Below are 24,687 nucleotides of genomic sequence, written 5' to 3'. Positions count from 1 at the left end.
CTCAGCCCATTGCATTGTATCGAAAAATTATTGCAGTAGTACGAATATGTTGACTCATCAAAAATGTATCGACATTGCAATGGGCACAAGAGACTAGCAATCTCGAAATGATTCGTGGAATTTTTGTTCATCGGAAAGTTTCCATTGGAAACTTTAATGGTCAGTGAAATTAACATTCAACAAGAACCATCGTTTCTATTGAAGACAAAAAATTACATCCATTCACTGTGCAATATTTGATAAACAATTGCGAAAATTACTTCAAAGATGATATAATAGGTTGTATGGAAAAATACACTTTAGAAAAACAAAAAAATGAATTTTAATAATCTTAAGATAAATAAACCTTTTGTTTCATTCGTTCTGGATAAAGTTATGTATATACAAAAAACATTTTCTTCTGTGCAGAGTAGAATTCTGTTTTGAACTTGTGATATCTAATTGTGTGTAGCACTAATTGCAGTGCACAAAAAAACAGTTTTGCTCAGTTATAACTGGCCTTTAAGAATCAGTTCAAAAACCTGATGAAATCTTCATGTTAAAAAAACTGATTTTGATAAAATATATCAAAATCAACTAAAGCGCTACAATTATGTGATGATATCCTATAAACCCAGTTTAAATACTAATTGTATACGATATTGGAACACAATGAGAAGACAAAGTACAAATATAAAATACGTGAAGAAAACTAATAATGCAACAACAATTACACGTTAAATAGGCTTTAGACATAAAAGAATTCAAAATTTTCAAAGTCTGCACAAATGTTTTAATTTCTATACTGTCTTGTATAGTACCTAAGGATGGAATATATATGGTTCTGGCAACGCTGCGTCTCTATCGAGAGTCGATAGAGGCCGCCTGAAAATGGCCAATCAGGTTGCAGCTGTAGCTTGGCTTCGAACAAGAAACAGTTCTAGAGTAATCGATCACAAGATCACATGATCACATCTTCTATTAAATAAATTGATTTAAAATATTAAAGTATTTTTGTCCGCCACATATGCAAAAAAAAGAAATTGAATGACCTCCTCCCTAAACATATGTATGGATGGTAGTTTAGTTATGAGTAGTAAGATTATATTTTAGTTATTATTATTAAGGTTTTTATTAAATGGTAGTTAAAGTTATAGTCATGTGCAATGTTTTTAAAAGTGCTAACTCATTTCAAATTGATGTACATGTCTGAAATGGAATGCTTTTTCAGACATCCGATGCAAAGAATCCACAAATATAAAGGGACAGATATTTTTTATAAAAATAGTTCTCTGGAAGTTTGTGGCATTCGGCGACTTATGCCTTACGAGCTCGACAGGGCGATCGAAGGCAAAACGCATTTATATTTTGAACACATTGGCATGACATATCATGTCAACTCAAGGACATTTGTGACCCACAGACCAATACATAACGATTTGCTCGGGTGAATCGGCGAGTCTGATTTAAACTGGGAGATGAAGACTAGGCATCGATTCTTTCGTGGAAGCACTTGACACTGGTGGTATCAACAAAATTTTATTTATTAAATAAAATAAAATCGCTGTATGTCATATAACGAAGATGCTTTAGAAAGTTTTTTCATTCTAACCGGAGAAAATCTATTAAATCAAGACAATGGCAACATCATTTCATGTTTATTTAATCGAATCAAACTATAACTGTTCCACAAATCAAACCTATGAGTTCCTTTATGTGCATAAATGTTTGTATTTTCCAATTGTGATTTTATAAAACTAACAAAGCTTTCAACAATGGAATCGAACACAGAACTATCGTCTCATGAGTGAAAGTGAAGTAAAATTCACAATTAAAAATTTTCAGAAAATAAAAAGTTATGAAAGATTGTGAATAGTGAAATTCTTTACAAGTGTTAAGTTCGGAAAACAAAGTACGAACATTGTAAAGAATACTAGAGTACTGCCGTAATTAAAAATAAATTACATACCCGTGGATATAATGTGTTTCGATTCTGATCCACACAAAATTTATCCTCCAAGAAAGGAGAAAAAATAGTGAAAAAAAAATCTAAAAAATTAGAAGAAAAAAATAAGTATCCTTAAAAAGAGAAGTTTTAGTAATACCGAATACGCAAGCGGTGGAAGTGATAGTGATAAAAAAAAAAAAACAAAAAGGAAAGAAAGCAACGCCGGCAAGGAAGCACATTTCCTTCCACGATGTTCTTGGAATCAAATATCACTATGGAGACCTCAAATTGGATAACGGACAAATTCCTCATCATCGTGCACCATTGAAACCGTTTACACGTATAATCATTGGAATTATAAAAAATTATATCAAAATATATGTATTTATATTTAAATTACATTAATATTTACCATTATCAAAAAAGTTCTTCTAAGAATTAGTGCAAAAACCTGAAGAAGTCTTCATGTTAAAAATACGGATTTGGATAAAATATGTACAGCAAAATCAACTAAACCGCTACAATTATGTTATAATATCCTGTTAACCCAGTTCTAATACCAATTGTATATAATTGTATAGTTCGATGTTTTTTTAACCGAACAAAGCTACTGTGTGCTCTCGTTCTATGTTTTATATTTTTCTCTCCTTCTTTTTGGAGAGAAACGAATTTTGTTTTTAGTCTTTGTACAAATTTTGAACGTTTTAGTCCAAGGCGGAACGATAATTTGTATTCGGAAAGATGTTAGTTTTTGGAAAGAATAAAGAACTGGAATCGTGGTTTTTGCAAAGGCTTTTCCACCACGCTGCCTTGTCTGCCTCCGATGTCGTTGTAGTCATTTGCTACAAGAAAAATCGGATGAAGTCTTCAAGATAAAAATACGGATTTGGATAAAATTAATGTACAGCAAAATCAACAACAGCCACCACGTTGTTCCCGTCAGCATCATCTTGCTAAAATAATTGCTGACTTTGGGCTCTGCATGGATACTTTGTACCTTTCCAAAAAGTTATAAGAAAAGACAAAGATGGTCGAAAACACGTAATACGCCATACCATCAAGCAAAATCAACTAAACCGCTACAATTATGTTATGTTAACTGTAAACCCAGTTCTTATACCAATTGTATACGATCTTGAATGTTAGGAGCAAGAAAAACCTGATAAAGTCTTTAAGTTAAAAATACGGATTTGAATAAAATATGTACGGCAAAATCAACAACAGCCACCACGTTGTTTCCGTCAGCATCATCTTGCTAAAATAATTGCTGACTTTGGGCTCTGCATGGATACTTTGTACAATTCCAAAAAGTTATAAGAAAAGACAAAGATGGTCGAAAACACGTAATACGACATACCATCAAGCAAAATCAACTAAAAAGCTACAATTATCTTATAATATCCTGTAAACCCAGTTCTAATATCAATTGTATACGATCTTGACTGTTAGAAGCAAGAAAAACCTGATGATGTCTTCAAGATAAAAAAACGGATTTGGATATAATACAGCAAAATCAACTAAACCGCTACAATTATGTTATAATATCCTGTAAACCCAGTTCTAATACCAATTGTATACGATGTTGAATGTTAGAAGCAAAAAAAACCTGATGAAGTTTTCAAGATAAAAATACGGATTTAGATATAATACACCAAAATCAACTAAACAGCTACAATTATGTAATAATATCCTGTTAACCCAGTTCTAATACCAATTGTATATAATTGTATTGTTCGATGTTTTTTTAACCGAACAGAGCTACTGTGTGCTCTCGTTCTATGTTTTATATTTTTCTCTCCTTCTTTTTGGAGAGAAACGAATTTTGTTTTTAGTCTTTGCACAAATTTTGAACGTTTTAGTCCAAGGCGGAACGATAATTTGTATTCGGAAAGACGTTAGTTTTTGGAAATAATAAAGAACTGGAATCGTGGTTTTTGCAAAGGCTTTTCCACCACGCTGCCTTGTCTGCCTCCGATGTCGTTGTAGTCATTTGCTACAAGAAAAATCGGATGAAGTCTTCAAGATAAAAATACGGATTTGGATAAAATAAATGTACAGCAAAATCAACAACAGCCACCACGTTGTTCCCGTCAGCATCATCTTGCTAAAATAATTGCTGACTTTGGGCTCTGCATGGATACTTTGTACCTTTCCAAAAAGTTATAAGAAAAGACAAAGATGGTCGAAAACACGTAATACGACATACCATCAAGCAAAATCAACTAAACCGCTACAATTATGTAATATTAACTGTAAACCCAGTTCTTATACCAATTGTATACGATCTTGAATGTTAGGAGCAAGAAAAACCTGAAAAAGTCTTTAAGTTAAAAATACGGATTTGAATAAAATATGTACAGCAAAATCAACAACAGCCACCACGTTGTTCCCGTCACCATCATCTTGCTAAAATAATTGCTGACTTTGGGCTCGGCATGGATACTTTGTACCTTTCCAAAAAGTTATAAGAGAAGACAAAGATAGTCGAAAACACGTAATACGACATACCATCAAGCAAAATCAACTAAACCGCTACAATTATGTTATGTTAACTGTAAACCCAGTTCTTATACCAATTGTATACGATGTCGAATGTTAGAAGCAAAAAAAACCTGATGAAGTTTTCAAGATAAAAATACGGATTTAGATATAATACAGCAAAATCAACTAAACCGCTACAATTATGTTATAATATCCTGTAAACCCAGTTCTAATAACAGTTGTATACGATCTTGAATGTTAGAAGCAAAAAAAACCTGATGAAGTCTTCAAGATAAAAATACGGATTTGGATAAAATACAGCAAAATCAACTAAACCGCTACAATTATGTAATAATATCCCGTTAAACCAGTTCTAATACCAATTGTATAAAATTGTATTGTTCGATGTTTTTTTAACCGAACAGAGGTACTGTGTGCTCTCGTTCTATGTTTTATATTTTTCTCTCCTTCTTTTTGGAGAGAAACGAATTTTGTTTTTAGTCTTTGTACAAATTTTGAAAGTTTTAGTCCAAAGCGGAACGATAATTTGTATTCGGAAAGACGTTAGTTTTTGGAAAGAATAAAGAACTGGAATCGTGGTTTTTGCTAAGGCTTTTCCACCAAGCTTGTCTGCCTCCGCTGTCGTTGTAGTCATTTGCTACAAATCTATAATTGCCACCACCAGGTTCCTTCCAGCCACGACCATCTTACAGCCACAACCATCTTACAGCAACCACGTTGTTCCCGCCACTATCATCTTGCTAAAATAATTTCTGACTCTTCATGCATACTTTGTACTTTGTACCTTTCCAAAAAGTTATAAGAAAAGACAAAGATAGTCGAAAACACGTAATACGACATACCATCAAGGACTCGCAGAATTCATTCGTTTGTATAGGCAAGAAAATTCAAGCTGTAGAAGACCATATTGCCTTCCTCAATAAAATTTGTGAGAATATCCAACCATTCATTATTGTTGTTAAACGCTACAATTATGTTATAATATCCTGTAAACCTAGTTCTAATACCAATTGTATACGATGTTGAATGTTAGAAGCAAGAAAAACCTGATGAAATTTTCAAGTTAAAAATACGGATTTGGATATAATACCTTATGAAATTGTTTAGTATATAAGCCATTTAATAAATGTATTTAATTAGTTGAAAACTAGAGTTTTTATGGTTAAACAGTTAACCCTTGAAAATTTTTTTTCCTTTTTGAGAAGCTCAATATGGTGTCTAATTAAAAGTTGGGTCAGAAGCAGAGGTAAGCTGGATGATTAGGGGATTTTAGGGACAAGTTGGTTCGGGATTAGGGGCTACCACACAATACTGGAGGTCGTGGTAGCCATGGTGGTATCTAAAAGATACATGGGTGGGAAAATCCTCCGAGGGCCAACAACATCTAGACCCTCGGCCCTACTGGAGTCACCGCTCCCCTAAAACTTTTAACATCGGGTTCCCACCTCATTTTATTTCCAGCATATATCGGCATGAGGACAGTTCGTAACAACAGTCCAATACTTCGGCTCCAAGAACTCACCCCCATCCGACGAGCAACGGCCGGTTGCCAGCATGCCGAACGGGGGCCGGAGTACTGGACACCCCTCTGCCTCTTGCTGCCCGGACCAGCCTCATGTACCTGTACATATGAGGTTGTAAGGGTGGTCTACGAGGAGTGCAGAGGGGCGAGAGTCTATTTCGTTACAACTAAACCGCTACAATTATGTTATAATATCCTGTAAACCTAGTTCTAATACCAATTGTATACGATCTTGAATGTTAGAAGCAAGAAAAACCCGATAAAGTCTCCAAGTTAAAAATACGGATTTGGATAAAATATGTACAGCAAAATCAACAACAGCCACCACGTTGTTCCCGTCACCATCATCTTGCTAAAATAATTGCTGACTTTGGGCTCTGCATGGATACTTTGTACCTTTCCAAAAAGTTATAAGAGAAGACACAGATAGTCGAAAACACGTAAAACGACATACCATCAAGGACTCGCAGAATTCATTCGTTTAGACCATATTGCCTTCCTCAACAAAATGGGTGAGAATATCCAACCATTCATTATTGTTGTTAAACGCTACAATTATGTTATAATATCCTGTAAAGCCAGTTCTAATACCAATTGTATACGATGTTGAGTGTTAGAAGCAAGAAAAACCTGATGAAGTCTTCAAGATAAAAATACGAATTTGGATAAAATACAGAAAAATCAACTAAACCCCTACAATGGATTTACTAGAAGAACTCCAAGAAAGCTGGAAAGAGGCAAGGAGTGCTAAATCTCCAACTACAATTGTCGCAGCCAGAGAAGCTGTCGATAACAGAAACTGATTCGCAACGCTGGGCGATCTACAATTTCTAAAGAGTACGTCCACGTCTACCAAGAGACGTTACTCAAAAATCTCAACGCAAACAAAAGTCGAATCCGTGGAGAATCTGGTGGATAGCAGTAAGATATATAACGCCACTGCTACCTCCACCGCCACCATCGCCCCCGCCACCACCGCCATAACCGCCGCCACCGCCACCATAGACAACACCGACAACTCTACCACCACCATCACCACACAAAACAAAGAAAGATTATCGCAGGACAATACAGAAGGAGGTTCCAGCCATCATAAAATTAAAACAAGTAAGTTTTGCCCAGCTATTATTTTAGAAAACACTAACAGGTGATTTTAAATTTTATTTTAAAAACAGCAAAAATGGTACATCCAAATTATATGTAGACAATCCCAAAGTCCACCAAGAGCTGATGGACAAGATAAGGGAGAGTGGCGATATTCAAGGTTTTTCCTATACGTTAAAAGAAAACAAAACAGTAAATTTAATCCTTAGAGGCTTGACATCTGATTTTAATGAATCAGATATCTTAAATTATTTAGAGGGCGTCCTCCCGGGGACCGTTGAAAAGGTGTCGGTCTTTTCTACGGAGAGATCAAGGAGCATAGGGTTTAATACAAATCTTTTCCTGGTATGGCTTTCAAAGGGTATCCCTTCTAACGATATAATAAAAATTAACTATATACTCAATACGAAGATCTACTGGGAAAACCCCAGAGGTAACATCGGGGTATTGCAATGTAGGCGGTTCCAGGGTTTTGGCCACCTGGCCAAAAATTGTGACAGAAACTTCAAATGCGTTAAATGTATACAAAATCACCTACCGGGCAATTGCCCAGTAAAACCGACTCAGGAGTCAAAGGCTCTATGCGTAAATTGTAAAAAGGAGCACCCAGCCAATTACCGTGGCTGCCAAATATATAAAGACTATATCAAGTCAAGGACTAGCCAACATACAACTTACATTATTATTTTCGTGACTATTTACAAAGAGCATTTTACAGATTTGAAACAAAAATATCAAAATACCCAGAGATATAAGTACTAAAGTAGATATTAACATAACAGGGCTAGATTGGGAACTTATTAGTATTGAAGAAGACGATAATTCAGACGAAAAAAAAAGAAGACAATATTATAGAGGACAAAATGACGACTCCCATAGACTTTATAAATTTCGCTTCAAAAATAATCTGTGAATTCGATGGCTCATCGGTGCTGACCGCAAGACCGCGGCATATAAAATCAGAAAACTCCAAGCCCTAGAAGAATTATGGAAAGAATTCAATGATAATCATGAAAGCATCAAGCCTCATGTAAAGTTTGACAGTCCATACATGTAGTCAAACACGTACGATAGAGAGGTGTTGACTGTTGATTTCGTTAATATCGGTTTTGACAGTATTATGTTGACTTTTTAAAGTAGATGCATTAGTTTCAAGCTGATTATCTCTTGCATTATTTTCGGAAAATATTCACTTGTTAGATGTGGATCCCAACTTGCTAGACATAAGGATTGTGCATATTCGAGCCGAGTATAAGTGGACTGTAAGAAAGAAATGAAGAGAGTAACAATGATTATTTGTACTAAGAGCTTTATTATAATAAATGAGATGACCGTAGCGGTTGGTAGCTAAATCAAGACTGAAGTATGTTACATAATATTTGGTTCAAATGTACATCTATGATTTGGCGGCAACATTCTGCCCACCTTGAGAGAATACATTTTATTTTCTCAAAACTCAATTGTTAGGCTTGTCATCGATGAAAGATAATAGAGGTGAAACTTTGACTACTGGTCGCATAAGTACTCCATCTGCTGTCTTTATAGTGACGACTCGCACTAGATCGTCATGTCCGGGGTGTAAACGAATAATTCTGCCTAGCTTCCACTTTGTTGGTGGCAACTTCTCATCACGCAGTAACACCAAATCTCCAACATTGAATTTAATACTCGGACGATTCCATTTTGCCCGTTGTTGAAGCTGGACTAAATACTCCAAACTCCACCTTTTCCAGAAGTGCTGTCGTAAACTTGAGATAATTTGCCATCTACTCATCAGATTTCCCTTGAATTCATTTACATTGGGTTCCGGTATTGTTTTCAACGGTTCGCCAATGAGAAAGTGGCCCGGTGTCAGAGCGGACAAATCGTCGACATCAGATGTTGTAGCACATAGAGGCCTCGAATTAACGCAAGCTTCGATTTCTGTTAGCAGTGTTGTGAACTCTTCGTAGGTTAGCAAAGTATCTCCCAAGGTGCGACGAAGATGGAACTTGACACGTTTTACTGCGGTCTCCCAATATCCACCCATGTGGGGAGCGGAAGGCGGATTGAAATGCCAGACTGTGCCGTCGTCGCTGAGATGCTTCGCCAGGTGTTCGTCTTTCATTGCGAGTGAGAGAAACATCTTAAGCTCCTTTTCAGCCCCGACGAAATTTGTGCCATTGTCGCTGAATAATTCCTTGCAATGGCCTCTTCGGGATACGAATCTTTTAAATACAGCGATAAACGTTGCTGATGAAAGGTCGCTTGCTAGTTCTAGGTGCATGGCACCAGTGGACATACACACAAAGATGGAAATATACCCTTTCACAGCTCTAGAACCTCGTCCTTTCGAAAAACGTAGCTGCACAGGTCCAGCGAAGTCTACGGCACTGCGCAAAAACGGTCGGCAAATTTGAACTCGTGGCCATGGCAAATCGCCCATTAGTTGCTGCTGAACGACGGCAGTATATCTGCTGCATTTGATGCACGATTTATAAACCTTGCGTACAAGTTGTCGTGCCCTGATGACCCAGTATCGGCTTTGTAGAGTAGCAAGCATAGTTTGCGGGCCAGCGTGAAGCGTAGATGAATGAATGTCTTCGCAAAGAAGCAAAGCAAGTCTCGAATTTGCCGGAAGTACCAATGGATATTTTTTGTCTGTTGTAAGACGCGAGTTGGACAACCTTCCTCCAACTCGAATGAGGTGATTTTGGTCTAGAAATGGATGCAATTTTAGAAGTTTACTACACTTACCCACAGGCTTATTGGATTGCAGTCTGTGAATCTCGTCTGGGAAGAAATGCTTCTGGGTTTGGTGTATCCAAAAATCTAGAGCACTGCTTAGCTCAGAAAGGTGAAGATGTCGACTTGATTTATGAGGAGGGGTTGAAGTTTCGTCTTCACTGGTCTCAACAGCATTGCTTAGCCCTAGAAGCTGAAGACGTTTTCTTTCTTCTTCTTCTTTGCGGAGCTTAACATGACGACGAATCTGGGCAATGTATCGGAGAATATAACCGGTGATGCGTTTTAACTTTCGTAGAGATGAATACTGGTTGATGAGATCCCAGATTGGTGGCGGTGCAGTGACGAGATTAGCTGATTCTGATCGTTGGTCTAATTTTGTTGTGAAAATATGTTGCGCAGGCCAAGCAGATTCATCTTCGCGGAGCCAAGTAGGCCCGCTCCACCAGAGAGGATGTTCAGATAGTTGATGTGGAAAGACACCTCGAGTAGCACAGTCTGCTGGGTTTTGCGATGATTGAACGTGAAACCAGTTTTCAGCCGGAACGATCTGCTGAATCTCCGACACACGATTTGCAACAAAGGTCGTCCACTTGCCAGGTTCTTGACGGATCCAGGCAAGCGCGACGGTGGAATCGGTCCATCCATAAACTTTGCGTACGTGCGGTGACAGACAGACTTTTACGTGTTTCATCAGCTGTGCCAAAAGAAATGCTCCACACAACTCTAGGCGTGGCAGCGATAAAGTTGTGGTCTTCAAGGGGGCGACTCTTGTTTTTGCGGTCAGTAGAGATACGGAGATACTTCCGTTAGGAGCTACTGTGCGCACGTAAACGGCTGCGGCATAAGCTGATTGAGAAGCATCCGCAAAGCCGTGTAAATCAGTTGTAGCCTCGGGGATCCCTGTACCAACCCACCTCGGCACTTTGATTGCTGCGAGGCAGGTGATATGGTCCCTGTAATGCAACCATTTGCGTTTGATGTCGTGTGGCACAGTCTCGTCCCAATCCACCTTAGGTCTCCAAAGACTTTGAAAGATCATCTTTGGAATTATGGTTGATGGAGACAGCAAACCCAAGGGGTCAAACAACTTACAAGAATCTGAAAGTAGAATTCGTTTAGTTAGGATTGTATTTGGTATTTCATTGACCTGGACAGCAAATGAAAGATGGTCGAGTGAAGGGACCCACTGAAGGCCCAGTGTCCGGACGCCATCTGTTTCATCAAATTTCAAGGATTGCATGACCTCACGTTGATCAATCGGAATAGAGTTTATGACGGTTGGTGAATTAGACGCCCACTTCCGGAGATGGAACCCACTTTCGCTTAACACGTTGGATATGTCTAACTGCAAACGCTGGAGATCGTCTTCCTCATAGCAACCAGTAAGGAGGTCATCCATATAAAAATCACGTAAGATAACTTGAGTTACTAAGGAGTTTGGGCTTGTGATAGTCGCAGCTTTTTGAAGAGATTTAACCGCCAAATGAGAAGCGGACGAAACCCCATAAGTAACTGTCAAAAGTTTGTAATCTTTAATATCTTCGGATGGTGAATCTCTCCATACGATTCTCTGGAAGTCGACGTGTTGCTGATTTACTCTTACCTGGCGGTACATCTTTTCCACATCAGCACTCATAGCAAAGCGATGTGTACGAAGTCGAAGAAGAGTTGAAAATAGGTCTGGCTGTAGTTGTGGACCTATCATCTGTGTGTCGTTGAGCGAAAATCCCGAACTGGTGCGGCAAGATGCATTAAACACCACCCTAAGCTTGGTAGTGGTGCTTGTTTCTTTGACGACCGCTCGGTGTGGCAAGTAGTAATGACTTTCAGCTGCTGGTTCCTGGCCAGCTTCTTCCATGTGGCCCAATTCCAAAAACTCGTGTATAAATTTTTTATAATTTACGTAGAGGTCTTTGTTCTTGGCAAATTGTTTTTCCATGCGAAGTAATGCGCGAACGGCTGAATTGCGGGAGCTTCCTAAAGGACAGTCAGGCTTAAAAGGAAGCTGGACGACGAAGCGGCCATCCGTCTGACGGTAATGTGTTTCCTCATAGAACTGCTCACACAAGCTCTCCTCGATGGTAAGGTGTTTTACTTCAGGCAACGACTCTATTTCCCAAAGTCTAGACACTGCTTTTGTTAAAGCAGCATTGGTGAATAGGCACAGAGAAGAAGCGGTATATGTTGGCACTGGAGCTGGCATTGGAGTTGAGTCCGACACTTTGCCCATTAATACCCACCCAAGTGTGGAGTTCTGAGCAATTGGTGTGCCAACTGGGCCTTTGATCAATCCGGTGCATAGAAATTGGCTTAGCTCATCAGATCCAATTAATAAATCGATGGCTGCAGGTATGTTGAAGCATGGATCTGCTAGTGCGAGTCCACTGATATGTGGCCAATTGTAGTTATGAACTGGAACCGGCGGTAGATGGCTCGTTATTTTGTTCAAAATTTGAGCATTAATTGTTGTTGAAAACTTTTGATCAAGTGAGGTTAAGGTAAGTTCGACTTCGCCTTTCGAGGACCCGGCGTCTGTAGCGCCAATTCCTTCAATTGCTGTAGTCACTGATGTACGCCTTAGGTGAAGTCGCTGTACACAACTTTCGCTAATGAAGGAAGCGTGTGATCCATTGTCGAAAAGGAGCCTGGCTGGCTGAGGCCTATTAGACTTGTCCATAACCTGTACCATTGCGGTACCAAGAAGTACATAATGCTTAGAATGAGAAGCATATGCTGGCGTGAAGCTGGGGGTAGATGTGGTTTGCGATACACTGGAGTCTGATGGTGACTCGCAATGTAAAAGCGTGTGATGATGGGCGTTACAGACTCGACACGTGTATTTACTTTGACAATTGGTTTGGTTATGACCAGATCCCAAGCAATTGGAGCATAAATTGTTGTCGTTCGCAAATGAGATTCGTCTTGGAACTTCTGTAGAACGAAACTTGTCACAAGTAAAGATAAAGTGCTTACCTGAGCAATATGGGCACACGTGGTTTTGAACCTGACGACGAAAACGACGTCCTTGAATTTTCTTGCAAGGTGCTACAGCTGTCGCAGGTGTCGCGCAATGAAGTGAACTTGATTTTTTACCTTTCACTTGTTGACTTGTTTGGTTCTTGCTGCTGGATGTTTGCTGGTGGCAGATGATGGCATCTAATGAACGACATCTGTTTTCCAAAAATGTCACAAGTTCGTTAAAGTTCGCAACTTTATTTCCAGTCTGAGTCAGCTCCCACTGCCTATGCGTCTCGATATCAAGCTTGCTGATAGTTAGATGAAGTAGCCAGTCATCCCAATTATCGACAGGTCTCCCAATAGCCTTGAGAGAACGGAAATGCTCTTGAGTTTCATCTAAGAGACATCTTATGGCAGCAGAAGACTCTGTATTTATTTTTTTGAGAGAAAAGCGCTTGAAAATGCGAATCGACAATGATTCTCGTAGAGTCGTAGCGCTTTTTCAATAGTTCCCAAACCTCGTCATAGTTGTTGCTCGTGATGCGAAAACCTTTAACAACTTGTAGAGCTGGACCTTGAAGGCTGCTCAACAAAAAGTGTAATTTTTGGACGCTGGAAATCGACGACTCACCATGGATGAATGCGGTAAATGCATCTTCAAAGGGTTTCCATTCTTTCGAATTCCCATCAAAGCATGGTAATTTCATTGGAGGTAAACGAATGTCTGTTCGAGCAGCGTGCAGCAATTTATCAACTGTAACTACCTCCTTGCTGGTGCCGGGAGGATCGTTTTTGATTTTGTTGCGTGCACGTGTGAAATTTGTAAGAGCTTCTCGATACCATGTCTCGCCTTGTTCACGTTCAGACTCTTGCTCTGCAATAGTTTCTGCTCCACACGAAAGTTCCACTTCTTGTTGGGCTGCTTGGAATTTATCCCACTGCTCGGCGAGGAGTCCGAGATAGACATCGATCTCAGCTGCATCAAATGACTCGGCTTTTTTACTGCTCACCATATAGCGCCTGATGGAATTGCGAGCCGTATCTCGCTTCGTTAAACTAGCTGCGTTGCTCATGGTGATATTAAGAACTGCTTCTTAATGTCAATTAAAATTCAAAAAATATCAAACGCGAATTATTTGTAAGAAATTTAACAAAGAAAAAGCAACGGGTCTCGATAATAATGTGCCGTATTAAAGAAAGCCACGCGCTACGGTCAAATATACAAAAAAAAAAAGGTATGTACAATATACATAAATGCCGTTTAGTTTTTTGCGACACGAGCTCTTTCACACACACAAAGGGGATGGATTAAATGGGACAGTAGACAGTTATTGAATTTAGAATTTTATTTTTTATTAAACGAATGTTCTACATGTGGCGAAAAAGGACCAATGTTCGAGCGGAGTATAAGTGGACTGTAAGAAAGAAATGAAGAGAGTAACAATGATTATTTGTACTAAGAGCTTTATTATAATAAATGAGATGACCGTAGCGGTTGGTAGCTAAATCAAGACTGAAGTATGTTACATAATATTTGGTTCAAATGTACATCTATGATTTGGCGGCAACATTTGGCGCCACAATGTTCGAGCGGAGTATAAGTGGACTGTAAGAAAGAAATGAAGAGAGTAACAATGATTATTTATGCAAAGGCATTTCTTAACTGGTATGTATACAGGGTGTCCCACAGTCACCGCCCCAAATGAAAACCATGGATTCCTGAGGTCATTTGAAGTCGAAAAACTTAAGAGGTAATTTTCTCGTTTTCGTCCCGTTTTCGAGTTACCACGGTTTTTATGATTTTTGCTCTCTTGTCCTTTAACTGGCCTTATCTTTGCCAAACTAAGTTTGATTTGAAAGATTTTTTTTACAACCAATCAAGAATTTATTACAGTTTAAGTTTGTCTCAAAACTTTTTTTTCTGCGGACAACCGTTTTTCCACAATTTTGCATCAAACACAATTTTCTTCGTTTTTTAAGTTGTTTTTTACACTTTCATATCATTTAAGTCAAAAAAACACGTTAATGAGTATTAATTTTTTGTCATTTTTCTTAAAGCCCAGTTTATTTTCATAAAAAAAATAAATTTTATTTCATAAAAAAGGCTACTGAAAGTAATTAAAAAAAAAATAAACAAACTGAGTGAATTAAAAAAAAATAATTTTTAAATAAAAAATTGATTTAAATAAATTAAATTTTTTTCTGAGCTTTATCTATTTAGTCTTTTCTTAATCACAATAGCTCAAAAAAAGTTTTTAATTCATTTAAATCAATTTTTTATTTAAAAATTATTTTTTTTTTAATTCACTCAGTTCGTTTATTTTTTTTTTTAATTACTTTCAGTAGCCTTTTTTATGAAATAAAACTTATTTTTTTTATGAAAACAAACTGGGCTTTAAGAAAAAGGACAAAAAATTAATACTCATTAACGTGTTTTTTTGACTTAAATGATATGAAAGTGTAAAAAACAACTTAAAAAACGAAGAAAATTGTGTTTGATGCAAAATTGTGGAAAAACGGTTGTCCGCAGAAAAAAAAATTTGAGACAAACTTAAACTGTAATAAATTCTTGATTGGTTGTAAAAAAAATCTTTCAAATCAAACTTAGTTTGGCAAAGATAAGGCCAGTTAAAGGACAAGAGAGCAAAAATCATAAAAACCGTGGTAACTCGAAAACGGGACGAAAACGAGAAAATTACCTCTTAAGTTTTTCGACTTCAAATGACCTCAGGAATCCATGGTTTTCATTTGGGGCGGTGACTGTGGGACACCCTGTATAATGCTCTCCCGTCATCAGTCGAAGATACTATAATGGGGCTTCTAGCATCTATTCCGTTATCTGCCGATGAGTACTTAATTAACGCTTACTTTTTCTCTGATGAGATCACCTCAAGCTTGACTTGTCCTGGATCAGTGGACAAAAGCAAAGACAAGATATGGCAATCCACTTGTCAAGGCACTCCAGTACCTGGTGATAACCAACAATCAAGTGCTTCCGGACTTCAATCAGGGGCAAGTCTTTCTTCAATCTCTGTAACTGTGGACAATGCCAATAAGTGGTATGATACCCTCTGGGATATGTTGTGTAAATCTCCCGTTGACGGTACATACCCTTCAGATGTTTATTCAGCAATGGTTTACGTGGGATACATTTGTCTACAAATGTTGAGAGTTTGTGTAAAGGAGAAGAATTCTGTCTCCGTTCATATAGTAAAATATACAAACGTGAGAGTCAATAATTTATTCTCGTATAAGCACGAATTTCCTATTACTATTCCACCACACGATGGCATGATGGATAAGTTCCAGTCCATGTATTATCGATTCCAACCGGGGAGTATTAAGACACTAACTTGGGTTATTTATTCGCATATAAATCCCCCTAGTGAGAGGAAGGACCTTGTTGAATCGATCTTTAGATCCGCTGGACTGTTGGCTCTGTCACAGGTGGGCTTAGGATGTTTAGGCTGGCTGTCCAAGGCAGCCAGCAAAACTGACTCTGCCATCAGTGTTATTCTCAAATATATGTCTATAACCAGACATGAGAACATGATCTTATCAATACTACAATTTGTGGCTTCTATAGGCAGCAACAATAGTGAAAAATCATGGCCCTGGGCTCGATTATTCACCGACGGGGCTTTCCAGGAGCTATCAATCCGGCTCGAAGGACCAATATTCGAGCCGAGTATAAGTGGACTGTAAGAAAGAAATGAAGAGAGTAACAATGATTATTTGTACTAAGAGCTTTATTATAATAAATGAGATGACCGTAGCGGTTGGTAGCTAAATCAAGACTGAAGTATGTTACATAATATTTGGTTCAAATGTACATCTATGATTTGGCGGCAACATTTGGCGCCACAATGTTCGAGCGGAGTATAAGTGGACTGTAAGAAAGAAATGAAGAGAGTAACAATGATTATTTGTACTAAGAGCTTTATTATAATAAATGAGATGACCGTAGCGGTTGGTAGCTAAATCAAGACTGAAGTATGTTACATAATATTTGGTTCAAATGTACATCTATGATTTGGCGGCAACAGTGCATCTTTATTAATTTTCGTTCAAACTCAAATCCATTTGGGGATGGCCACCCCAGGAGATCTCATGAGATGGGTATTTACAGAAGAACTCGAAAAGAGGTTTTCCGATTATATAAGGATGGAGAGGAGTATGATAAAAATGATTCATATTTCCCGTATCAAGTTGAACTTGGTTTAGTGGTAAAATCTGCTTATTCATCGGTTGCCTGCCCAAGCATATATTTCTTCTATGCTGCAGTTCTTGCCATTGGCGCAGAGATGCGTGGGATTATTGCTATGCATTTTTTAACGAGTAATGTTGCAAACATAATGGCCACCCCAGGAGATCTCATGAGATGGGTATTTACAGAAGAACTCGAAAAAGAGGTTTTCCGATTATATAAGGATGGAGAGGAGTATGATAAAAATGATTCATATTTCCCATATCAAGTTGAACTTAGTTTAGTGGTAAAATCTGCTTATTCATCGGTTGCCTGCCCAAACATATATTTCTTCTGTGCTGCAGTTCTTGCCACTGGCGCAGAGATGCGTGGGATTAATGCTAGGCATCTTTTAACGAGTAATGAACACATTAGCAAATGCGAAGATATTAGCATATGCAGATTTTCATTCAACAAAAAAGACAGTCATATAAAAAAAAAAAAACAATCAACGGATCTTCAATAAAATAAGTTCTGGTCAATGTTTATGCACCCTGATCAGCATTTCAGCACAAAACAGTGCCGACTATAAATAGCAATATCACCAATATTTTTAGTAAATCATAAAAATAAGTTTCAAACCAACGCCGACGTTATATATGTATACGGACTTTGCCAAAGCATTCGATAGGGTAAACCACCTTGTATTATTAAAAATAAAAAAAAACAAAGGTCTATTGGCATCCATTCGTATATTTTAAAGTGATTTGAATTGTAATTTGTATGTATAAATGATGTGTTATTTGATGAAAATAAGGTCACCCGTGTTGTGTTAGACATTAATCTATTATGTCTCACACTAACCATAACCCTCCACAATAATTTAATTCATTCATAATTCAAGAATTCAAGGGCACTGTTAAGTCTTTGTTTTAGTAAAAAATTAATATTTTCTTTCTTCTATGTAACTTAATTTGATTAATCATCACTAAAACTTTTAAATCAAAGCATTTGTAATTTTTATTATTCAATCATTATTCATCAGAAATGTTTTGTTCTTAAAATCATTATTCATCAGAAATGTTTTGTTCTTAAAATCATTATTCATCAGAATCCTCCAATTGCTTGCTATCTACATACTCATTTTTCTTAGTTCTAATTTAAAACATAGAATGTCACACTTTGTACATTCTTTCTGATTTAAATTTCATTTTGCATTAATCGTCCTAGATTAAATTCGCATAAATAACTGAAGCAATTTGCAAGCTTCACACTTTTTCTAAATACAAGCTTCGGTATACAATGCCACCACCAGTAAAAATTCTTATAATTGTAGGCGGAATTTGCTGTGCAGCATTTTTTATCCATATCATATCTAAACTATTGACAGCATATAAGTTGTTAAAGGCAACATACATTTGGGATTGGATTGGTTAGCAAGCGGTTGGAGAACTCTAATTTTCTTTTCAAGCAGTCAGTCGTCGACAAGCAGCCGCGCCGTCTCAAACAATTGTCATTAACTTAGCAATCATTAATAAAAGTGTTATAAAGAAAAAATTTTTACTGTGTTGTTTATTGTTCTTTTCGTTTTGTTACAAATATTCAAGCAAACCAGCTTTGAAGTCATTCATTGTGTGTGTTGTTTATTGTTCTTTTCGTTTCTTTACAAATATTCAAGCAAACCAGCTTTGAAGACAATCCGGCACCAAGAGTAATTCGCTTTGCAAACAAAACAAACGACTCAAATTAATTGGGATAACAACAATTGTAAACACCTGACCAATGATCCAACTTCAATAATAAGTTGAAGCGACGGCAGGTCGACGATCCGGTGACAAAACAAACTGGATCGTCACAATTAAAATAAACAAAAGAAAACTGCTGATGGGTCATATTGGAAATTGAGTGTTGATGGCTCAAATTGCGGATGACGCAAAGTAAGGTAAAAGAAATTAAGTAGGTATAATTTAAATATAGGTTAATAAATAATAAGCAAAGAATTGCCCAAAATTGCAATGTATGCAATATTAATTTTGTAATTGGGTAATTCTTTGTATTTCAATTTAATTAGCAATAAAATAAAGTATTACCCAAGATTGCGATGTAAGCAATCTTAGTTTTGTAATTGGGTAATACTTTATACTGTATATTTTAGTCTTATAAGTATTAGTGTGTAATGTTAAAATGAAGTAGTATAAATAGTGTAGAATTAATTAAGAGATTACGCAGTCAGTCTTGTTAACGACACTAGGAGAGGAACCTCTGATCTATTCGCAGTCTAAATAACTACACAGGGAGAAACCTTACTCAATCAAACAATAAATGTAAGAACAGTTTAGAAACAAAATAATCAATCTTTTATTTTCTCTCTTTCAGGAAGTGGGCCTTAGTTGCCTCTACCATAACTGGCCCCCAGTGTGCCTAACAACTGGACCATAGGGAAACGATAGGGAAATTAGGGAAATTGCTTTAAAAGGGAGAAGAACCCACTTGTCGGGTTCACATCCCCTGCCTTTACGGCAAACCCTTTTTATTAATATTCGTTACGTATGAAAGATTACGTAACATGAAATGAAATTAAATTATTGTGGAGTGTGAGACATAATAGATTAATGTCTAACACAACACAACATACAACTTACATTATTATTTTCGTGACTATTTACAAAGAGCATTTTACAGATTTGAAACAAAAATATCAAAATACCCAGAGATATAAGTACTAAAGTAGATATTAACATAACAGGGCTAGATTGGGAACTTATTAGTATTGAAGAGGACGATAATTCAGACGAAAAAAAAGAAGACAATATTATAGAGGACAAAATGACGACTCCCTTTTAAATTTCGCTTCAAAAATAATCCGTGAATTCGATGGCTCACCAGAAAATTTACAGCGTTTTATTGATGCTCTTAATCTGGTTAAGGAAAATGTAGTGACTAACGAAAAAAGCGCGTGATCCCATAACAGACTATCCAATTGAGTAACTCTACAATGGAGGAGGCGTTTATTTACATGATTGTGGCCCGACAGCAGGCGGTCTTTGAGGAGCTCGTCAAGTTAAAAACCAATATTGGTAAAGACTGTGCTAACCGCAAGACCGCGGCATATAAAGTCAGAAAACTCCAAGCCCTAGAAGAATTATGGAAAAAATTCAATGAAAATCATGAAAGCATGAAGCCTTATGTAAAGTTTGACAGTCCATACATCTAGTCAAACACGTACGATAGAGAGGTGTTGACTGTTGATTTCGTTAATATCGGTTTTGACGGTCTTATGTTGACTATTTAAAGTAGATGCATTAGTTTCAAGCTGATTAACTCTTGCAGATGCTAGGCATCTTTTAACGAGTAATGTTGCAAACACATTAGCAAATGCGAAGATATTAGCATATGCAGATTTTCATTCAACAAAAAAGACAGTCATATAAAAAAAAAAAAACAATCAACGGATCTTCAATAAAATAAGTTCTGGTCAATGTTTATGCACCTTGATCACAAAACAGTGCCCACTATAAACAGCAATATCACCAATATTTTTAGTAAATCATAAAAATTAGTTTCAAACCAACGCCGACGTTATATATGTACCTATACGGACTTTGCCAAAGCATTCGATGGGGTAAACCACCTTGTATTATTAAAAATAAAAAAAAACTGAAGTCTATTGATTTTTTTAATTTTTTATCTAACTACCTTCCTTTCCCGGATTCAACGTAAAATTTTCATAAACGTCATTTTCCTTGACTTTTTTAGACAATTTTCTAATTTTATATGGGGTTTTCCGGATTATACCTGGAGACTAGGCAGTTGAAATAAAAATTTGTAAAAATTAGAGAATTTTTTTTTTCGCTATTTAGAATTAATTGAATTTATGTAGAATTTCGACAAAAAGCAATATAAGAACCTCCTTAACACATATACATAGATGTGCCCTTAGTTATGAAAGTGGACTAAGTCACTCCTAAAAAAAAACATTAAATCTAGCATAAAAAGAGTTTTTATGTTAGGGGTAAAGTTAATTTGAAAGCGAAATTGCAGTAAATAAACTTCTATATTACTTCTTCAGCGGTTTCAAAAAAGAAAAACAACTAAAATCGTTATACTAAAATATTAAGTAAGTTTTTCTTCAAACAATGCAAAAAGTGACTTAGTCCACTTTTATAATTATGGGCACAGATATCAACCTACAAAGTGACATGTTTCAATATTATTATTCTATGAAATAAAATTTATAGGATTTTTTTTTGTAAATAGCCAAAACACTTAATATAAAATTTAGTTTTGTCTTTTGACTTAAATCTAAAAATTTCTAAAACTATTTTGTTTTTTTTTTTTTTTAATTGATTAAAAAAATAGTATCAAAAATATAGACAATTTTTATTTAGCACAGACACAAGTTCAAAATTTTTAAGTAATTTTATTATTATTTTTTTTTTTTTTTTTTGAAACCTCTGAGGACTTCTCACATGACAATTTATTGCTCGAAATTCATAAATTGAACCATTAGCAACAATTTGTCAAATGGGTTGTCTATTCATCATTCTTTATTTCATTCTAATAAATCCCAAAATATTTATTTAATTTTAATTTTTCTTTTTACAAACAACAGAAAAAAAAACTGTGTCTGTGCAATGTGTTTTTTTGTAAGAAAGAAAAATAAATATTTAAAATCAAGATTGATATTCAGCAAGCACCTGTTGTATCATCATGGCTTTCTTCTTCATAAACAAATCCTTTGGCTTGTAAAGAGCCCTTCCACAATTGCTAACAACATCATGATTTGATGTGTCTGGCTTTAGAGTTATAGTTTGATTGAGAATCTTTTTCTCCTCAGGTTTTTTATCTATTTTCTTCTTCTCAGGTTCTTTGGTTTTGGTAACATTCAAACGCCAATTATTTTCATCTCTTACATCAGAGAAACTTCCATTTAAACTACGCCAACTGTTATTATTACTTCTTGATTTTCGATAGCTGCTATTGCTACTGCTGCTACTCTGATTGCTAGTATTACTAGATCCAGAGTCATTCAATTTTTTACTACCAACCTTTGTGTATGATATGCGATTATTCTTCTGGTGATGAGGTGGTTTGAGACTAGGGAATTCACTTTCAAGTGATTTGCGTTTTCCCGAATCTGAACTCACTCCAGAGTCTAAATGCTGATAGGCAACTCTGGAGCGATATTGTTCCTCAAAATCATCAGACAAAGTTGTACTCTCAGTTTCCTGAGTTGACTCAAATATCGGTTGGTAGATATTAATTTCATCCGAGAAATCAGATGTAGTAGATTCTTCGGGTGTGGTAGCATCTTCATCCAAATCAAATGAAGCTTCTGATCTTGGTTTCAATTCGAAATAAGAATCAGACATAAAAATTGACATCTTTTTTCTACCATTTTTCATGAAAATCACATCGTCACTCACGGGGACAGTAGCAATTGTACGTTTTTCATCTGGCGGCCGATCGATACTTTGTTCGAGACCTAATTTACGCATTAAATTAATAGTTTCAACTTCACAAGATTGATGGTCTTCCCAATCTTGTTGGGTTGGCAATTCTCCAAGTGGTTTGGTATTTAAAATTTCATTCATTTTGGATATGATTTTCATGGCATGGGGAGATGAAGCCCAACGAGTGTGTGGTTCTAATGCATCGGGTGAATCAGTTCGAGAAGGATTTTCATTATTGTTCTTACTAAAAACTAAATCGTATTCGGGATTTAGGGCAAGAATTTCTTCTTCAAATGCAGTTGCAGCCATTTTGTTGTGATGTTTTTTCTTTTCTTTTTTGTGTGAAAAAAAAAACGCAGGTTTGTGGTTAAATTTTTTGCTGATGATAAAAAAAAAAATTCTCGATGTAGTTGCTATTATTTTTAGGGAATTTTAGATACATAGTAAATATTAAATGCATTTTCAAGGTTTTTTTCTTTATTCAGAAATGTATTCAATTTTGGTTTACATACAAAATTTTATGTATTCATGTTATACCTTTTTTTTCCAGGGACCAGGGAGTAGCTTCACGTTAGAACTTGCCAATGTCCTTGAGTTGTTTTTTCAAGTTAATGATGAAGTTTTTTCTTCTTTGTCAATTCACTTATTAATTTTAAACTAATTTATTTAAGTAAATTCATTTTTAAATTGATATAATTACTAATTTTTTGTGTAAATTAAAAAGAAAAAATTAAATTTATAAAGAGACACACTTTTTCATTTTACGTCTTTTTATGTGAAACGCTGATTGATTTCTGTTCTGCAGTTGCAGCAATTTGTATGCATTGCTTTGCAGAAAATTATAAAATGAAGTCGATTGCAGAAAAAAAGGGAACAAATTCACAATAGTTATGGTGAATGCAACACAGTGTAATTTTTATTAAGGGTTTGATTTCACTGTTGCGAAATTAATTTTGTTTGTCATTTTTTTTGGTATTTGGCGTTTTTCTTTTTCAACTCTGAGGAAATCTTTGAGCGATCAAAACAGAACTCTGAGTAGAATATAATTCAGAGCTCTCTGATTTAATTATGAAGAAACCTGAGGGCCCAACTGTCAATTCATATATAATACTTAAATTTTTTTTGTTTACCTGAAGAAGACCCAGTGGACATAAAAAGATAATATCCTCCAAACTGACATTGGCTGCCAAATTGTCTTGTTTTGCTACGGTAATTCTTAATTGTTTTAAATTACCAATGAAAAACACACAAAAACCGAAAAACCACGCACACAACTAATTTTTTAACAATTATTGACCATTTTCCGAGAAGAAACACGTAGAAAATTTGTTATTTTTCAATTTATAATTTTTTCAAATGATATTTTATACATTAAAACAAAAACAAGTTTCCTGTCTATTGCAACTGAAATATAAAAAATTAAAGTCTGATATGACAGATTGGTGTCCATTTTTGAAAAACAAATTTTGACAACGTTCGGAAGATACTACCTTATAGCCTTTTCACACCAAACCCAAAAACGCGGTTTATGGCAAAAAGTTTTCAAAAACCTGAAAAGCGTTCACACTACAAGTTTACAGGTTTTTGTTTGACGTTTAAAATATTTTGACATCCAAATGTCAAGTTTTCGATGGGATTTAATTTTTGTTCCTTAAATCAGCTTGAGCTCGCAAAATTGATCAAATAAAAGGAACTCTGACAATTTAAATAAATAATTTTAATTCATCAACACAAAACAGAGGAATATATAAAAGTTTTGCAAAGCTTCTTCCTCTTTGAGTCAACAAATACAAGGAAAAAACGACCTTGAAGTAGCATCCAGATAGCTAAATTAGGAAAGATGAGAAGAGATTTTTGATGAAATAGAAAAACTCAACTCCCAGAAGACCGTTTGGATATCTTTTTTTTTGTTTTTTTTTCTGCTCTGCCATTTTCTATAATTAATGAAAAGAAATTTGATTACCTAATTATAAAGAATATTTTTTTAATGAATACAAAAATATTTCTTACCAGTTACAAAAATCAACAAACTGGATTTGTAAAACAACTGCCTAATTATCCTGTCAATTCTTTTTTTTTTGTCTGCTGACCCAACAAACATTTCAGCTTTGGTTAAGGTATTACAAAAGCTACATTTCAGCTTCTTTTTAACTTTAGTAAGGTTTTTGGGCATGGAAAAAGGAGAACGTTATACAAGTTTGACCCTCTATAAGAAGTTTAAACGAAGCGTTACCGAAGCTCTACCGAAGCTTTGAGATTTGACAGATAGCTTCGGAAGAACTTGTATAGCTCTTGAATACATGTCTTA

At 36.0% G+C, this 24,687-nt stretch overlaps 1 protein-coding gene across 3 annotated transcripts in view; it reads right to left on the bottom strand.

Moving 5' to 3' along the window:
• LOC129907312 (uncharacterized) overlaps positions 1–23,174 on the bottom strand; it is a 54,625-nt gene extending 31,451 nt beyond the window's left edge. Inside the window, exons 1-2 of one of the 3 annotated variants that reach the window (XM_055983434.1) lie at positions 22,920–23,174; positions 21,624–22,760 (exon numbers count right to left, since the gene is read on the bottom strand). In XM_055983434.1, coding sequence (XP_055839409.1) covers positions 21,624–22,688 — 1,065 coding nt within the window. In that variant the 5' untranslated portion in view covers positions 22,689–22,760; positions 22,920–23,174. Of the gene's footprint in view, positions 1–21,359; positions 22,761–22,916 lie in introns of those variants that run through there. The other 2 variants (XM_055983433.1, XM_055983432.1) reach the window with 2 other exon arrangements.
• Positions 23,175–24,687: the final 1,513 nt, after the last annotated feature.

The sequence above is a fragment of the Episyrphus balteatus genome, chromosome 1 (assembly GCF_945859705.1).
Source record: "Episyrphus balteatus chromosome 1, idEpiBalt1.1, whole genome shotgun sequence".
Classification (NCBI taxonomy): domain Eukaryota; kingdom Metazoa; phylum Arthropoda; class Insecta; order Diptera; family Syrphidae; genus Episyrphus; species Episyrphus balteatus.
The sequence above is the reverse complement of the archived record's forward strand: the minus strand, read 5'-3'. Positions and strand labels throughout refer to the sequence as shown.